Here is a 3,006-nt window from a genome sequence, read left to right on the forward strand (position 1 = left end):
TTTGTTCTTTTTCAAGACGGGAACCACATTGACTATCCATGTGGGGTAGTCCACAGTTTCGAAGAATTTTTCTTCCAACTGTTTTTGGACTTCTTTCTTAACATTGGAAACAACCTCAGTTTTCATCTGTCTCAACCTTTGTTTAACGGGTTTAGCCTCTAGATAGAGGGGAATCTTATGTCTAACGATAACATGATTTACTCCAAGCATATCGTTGTAAGACCAGGTGAACATGTCTTTGTTGGTCTTTAACAATTCAATTATCTCATGACGTTCGTCATCACTCAAGCTTTGTCCAATCAACATGATTTGAGGATCGTTTTATTGGAGGATGATATGACTATATTATGTGCTTATATTATTTTAATAGTGTTACTCATTTATTTAAAAATATTTAATTATTTGATTATATTTGATGATGTGCTTATATTATTTTAATAATAAAATAAATTATTTTCTTTTATCTGGTCTACGACAATAAAAAAGTGATTATTTCTTTATTTATTAATGTGATGAATTCCATAAAAATATATTATTTGATGGTTATGGTTATTTTATTTTATTATTAATGTGATGTGTTAAATTGTTAAAATATTCAATTCTAGGTAGCATTATAATATAAAATTTTATTTTAGATCGAGTGTATGGTTCGATTAAATCATTTGATGAGATAGTAGTGTCATTGTATTTATTGGCCATGTCAATGGGTAATTTATATTGTCATAAAATTACATACTATCATTTAGAAAAAGAAATATCATACAACTTATTAACTTCCCAAGTTAGATGAACAAATATTTTAGGAGGCTTTTACATATATATATAAGGTTTGTTATTTTTCTTTTTACAAAACTTTATCAAACTATCCAAATTTTAGTGATTTATTAATTTTAAAATATAAGTGCTTGACGTATTAAGTCAAGAATTTGGAGCTGTTTTTGTTGAATTTACTTCATTTATATCTTAAGTATGAAATAAGTCATGTTAAGAAGAACATTTATAACAAATATTATTAATTAGAATTTAATTCATACCAACAATATTCTAAGGATCTAAAAATAGGGGTCTCAAATATCAAAAGCATTTACTTATACACCATAGAACAACCAATTCATTATTAATGAGAAATGGCACAAATTATTATTCAAAGTAACCTAATAAAAATGGCAAAGGTATTATTCAAAATACTCCAATTAAAAAATGAACCCAAATAGATGTAGTATATGATTTTAAGCAAAGTGAGTTTGGGCTATCCATCCATCTTTGTTAATAAAATTTTTTGTTGTATATTGTCTTAAATCGGGACTCTGAAAGCTCTCTATCTTTGTCCAAGGCACCCGTTTTGAAGTGTTTGCACCTGTCCCTCGACAATCTGCCTCCACATAAGTAAAGTTCCTCCTATAGTCACAAAATCAAAATGGTAATCGTATATGAGATTGCAAACATGAAAGAACCACCTTTGTGTGTTGAAATGAAAAGGAAAACAAAAATGAAACTCAACTCTTCTCCCGGGTGAAAACCATTATCCCATCCTAAAGGAGTCACAACCGAACTAAATGTCGATTTAATGAAAACAACTCTAGAAAATGATCCATAAGCTCTTCCAAGGTATGCTTTCCCAATACCACCAACATTACAACCCTGGAACACAAAGCCATTTGAATCTTGTGCTGATCCTCTTCCTTGAGCAGTAATATAACCAAGAGAAATTGCTCCTCTCCCATTGACTTTTATGTTGCAGTTCTGTCCCAACACAAATAGTATTATTATTCCAAAGATGGGCAATATATTATCTATAACATGTTTTTATTTACACAAAACAATACAAAAGTTATATAATTGGTACCTGGTAAACCGATTGACCATAGCCCCAAATAAAATCAGCCACTCCTTCAATGTAGCATGACCGAAAGTAATGACGACCCTGAAAGTCACAAAGTGTGTCTTGAAAACCAATAAATCCACAATTATAGAAGGCTGCTTTGTCTCCGGATAATATTACTGCCAATGCTGGTGCAAGTTTGGTGGTTTGTTTTATATTATACGAATTCTACAAATAATTACAAAGATTAGTTGTTATAATTCAATTATTTACATATATCTTGGAACACTAATCAAATAGTTTTAGTCTAACCACAAATGTTATGCCCTTAGCAACAAAATTGTTGGCAGATGAGCTAAATGTGGCACTTGTGGCGGTAGATTGATGATCACCCCATGAGATTATCGTGCGAGATGAGCCACTTCCATCTAAAAATATGTATTCTTTCTCGGCTGAGATTGATACCTTTTCACTGCATCCAATCAATTAAAATGAATTTCTAATGTAAAATGTAAATAATATGAGGAAATATAATGATAGAAGCACTAGATGTTTCTTACTAGTAGACGCCTGAATTGACAATAATGTGAAACCACTTATTATTTCCGGCCGGAACAGAATTAATCGCACTTTGAATTGTCTTGAATTGACCTTTTCCAGACTTATCGACGACTACCGTTGAAGTAAAATTATAGGCAAAACTAGAACTAATAAAGAATGTCAGCACTAGAACTATTGAAAACAACGAAAAATAAGTCATTTTGTGATTTGTGATCAACTTTGTGAAACAACCAACAATCATAAATGAATATATAGGTGGAGTACTGTATATTGGTTTTATTGATGAAATTAAATGGTTCATTTATTTATATATCAAAATTGATGTCATGTACTATTAAACCAAATAATTAATTCCTCATTTATTATTTAAAAACTTTTCGTATTTCTAGCTTTTCATATTCTTAGCTTTTCATAGTCTTAGACTTTTCATTTTCCCATTTCATGTATATATATATGTCTATTGTTTATCAATAATATACACAATATCAATTCTAATCTTCTCTCTATCTTATCTTCTTACTATCTTTCTTCTTGGTATCAGAGCTTCTGATTAATTTCTTTTTCGATCCTAAGTAATGGCTGAGAGTAAAAATATTCCTCTATTAGCTTCTTCTTTCCTCCAG

The 3,006-nt window shown here is 30.2% G+C and overlaps 1 protein-coding gene across 1 annotated transcript; it reads right to left on the reverse strand.

The window, feature by feature from the left end:
* Window positions 1-1,404: 1,404 nt before the first annotated feature.
* LOC124930394 (probable pectinesterase 55) lies at window positions 1,405-2,582 on the reverse strand. The gene is made up of 4 exons (XM_047470743.1): window positions 2,383-2,582; window positions 2,135-2,294; window positions 1,847-2,050; window positions 1,405-1,743 (listed from the first exon to the last, which is right to left on the reverse strand). The coding sequence occupies exons 1-4, from the start codon at window positions 2,580-2,582 to the stop codon at window positions 1,405-1,407; spliced, it is 903 nt and encodes a 300-aa protein (XP_047326699.1).
* Between the last annotated feature and the right edge of the window lie 424 nt (window positions 2,583-3,006).

This window comes from Impatiens glandulifera, chromosome 3, assembly GCF_907164915.1.
Source record: "Impatiens glandulifera chromosome 3, dImpGla2.1, whole genome shotgun sequence".
Lineage (NCBI taxonomy): Eukaryota > Viridiplantae > Streptophyta > Magnoliopsida > Ericales > Balsaminaceae > Impatiens > Impatiens glandulifera.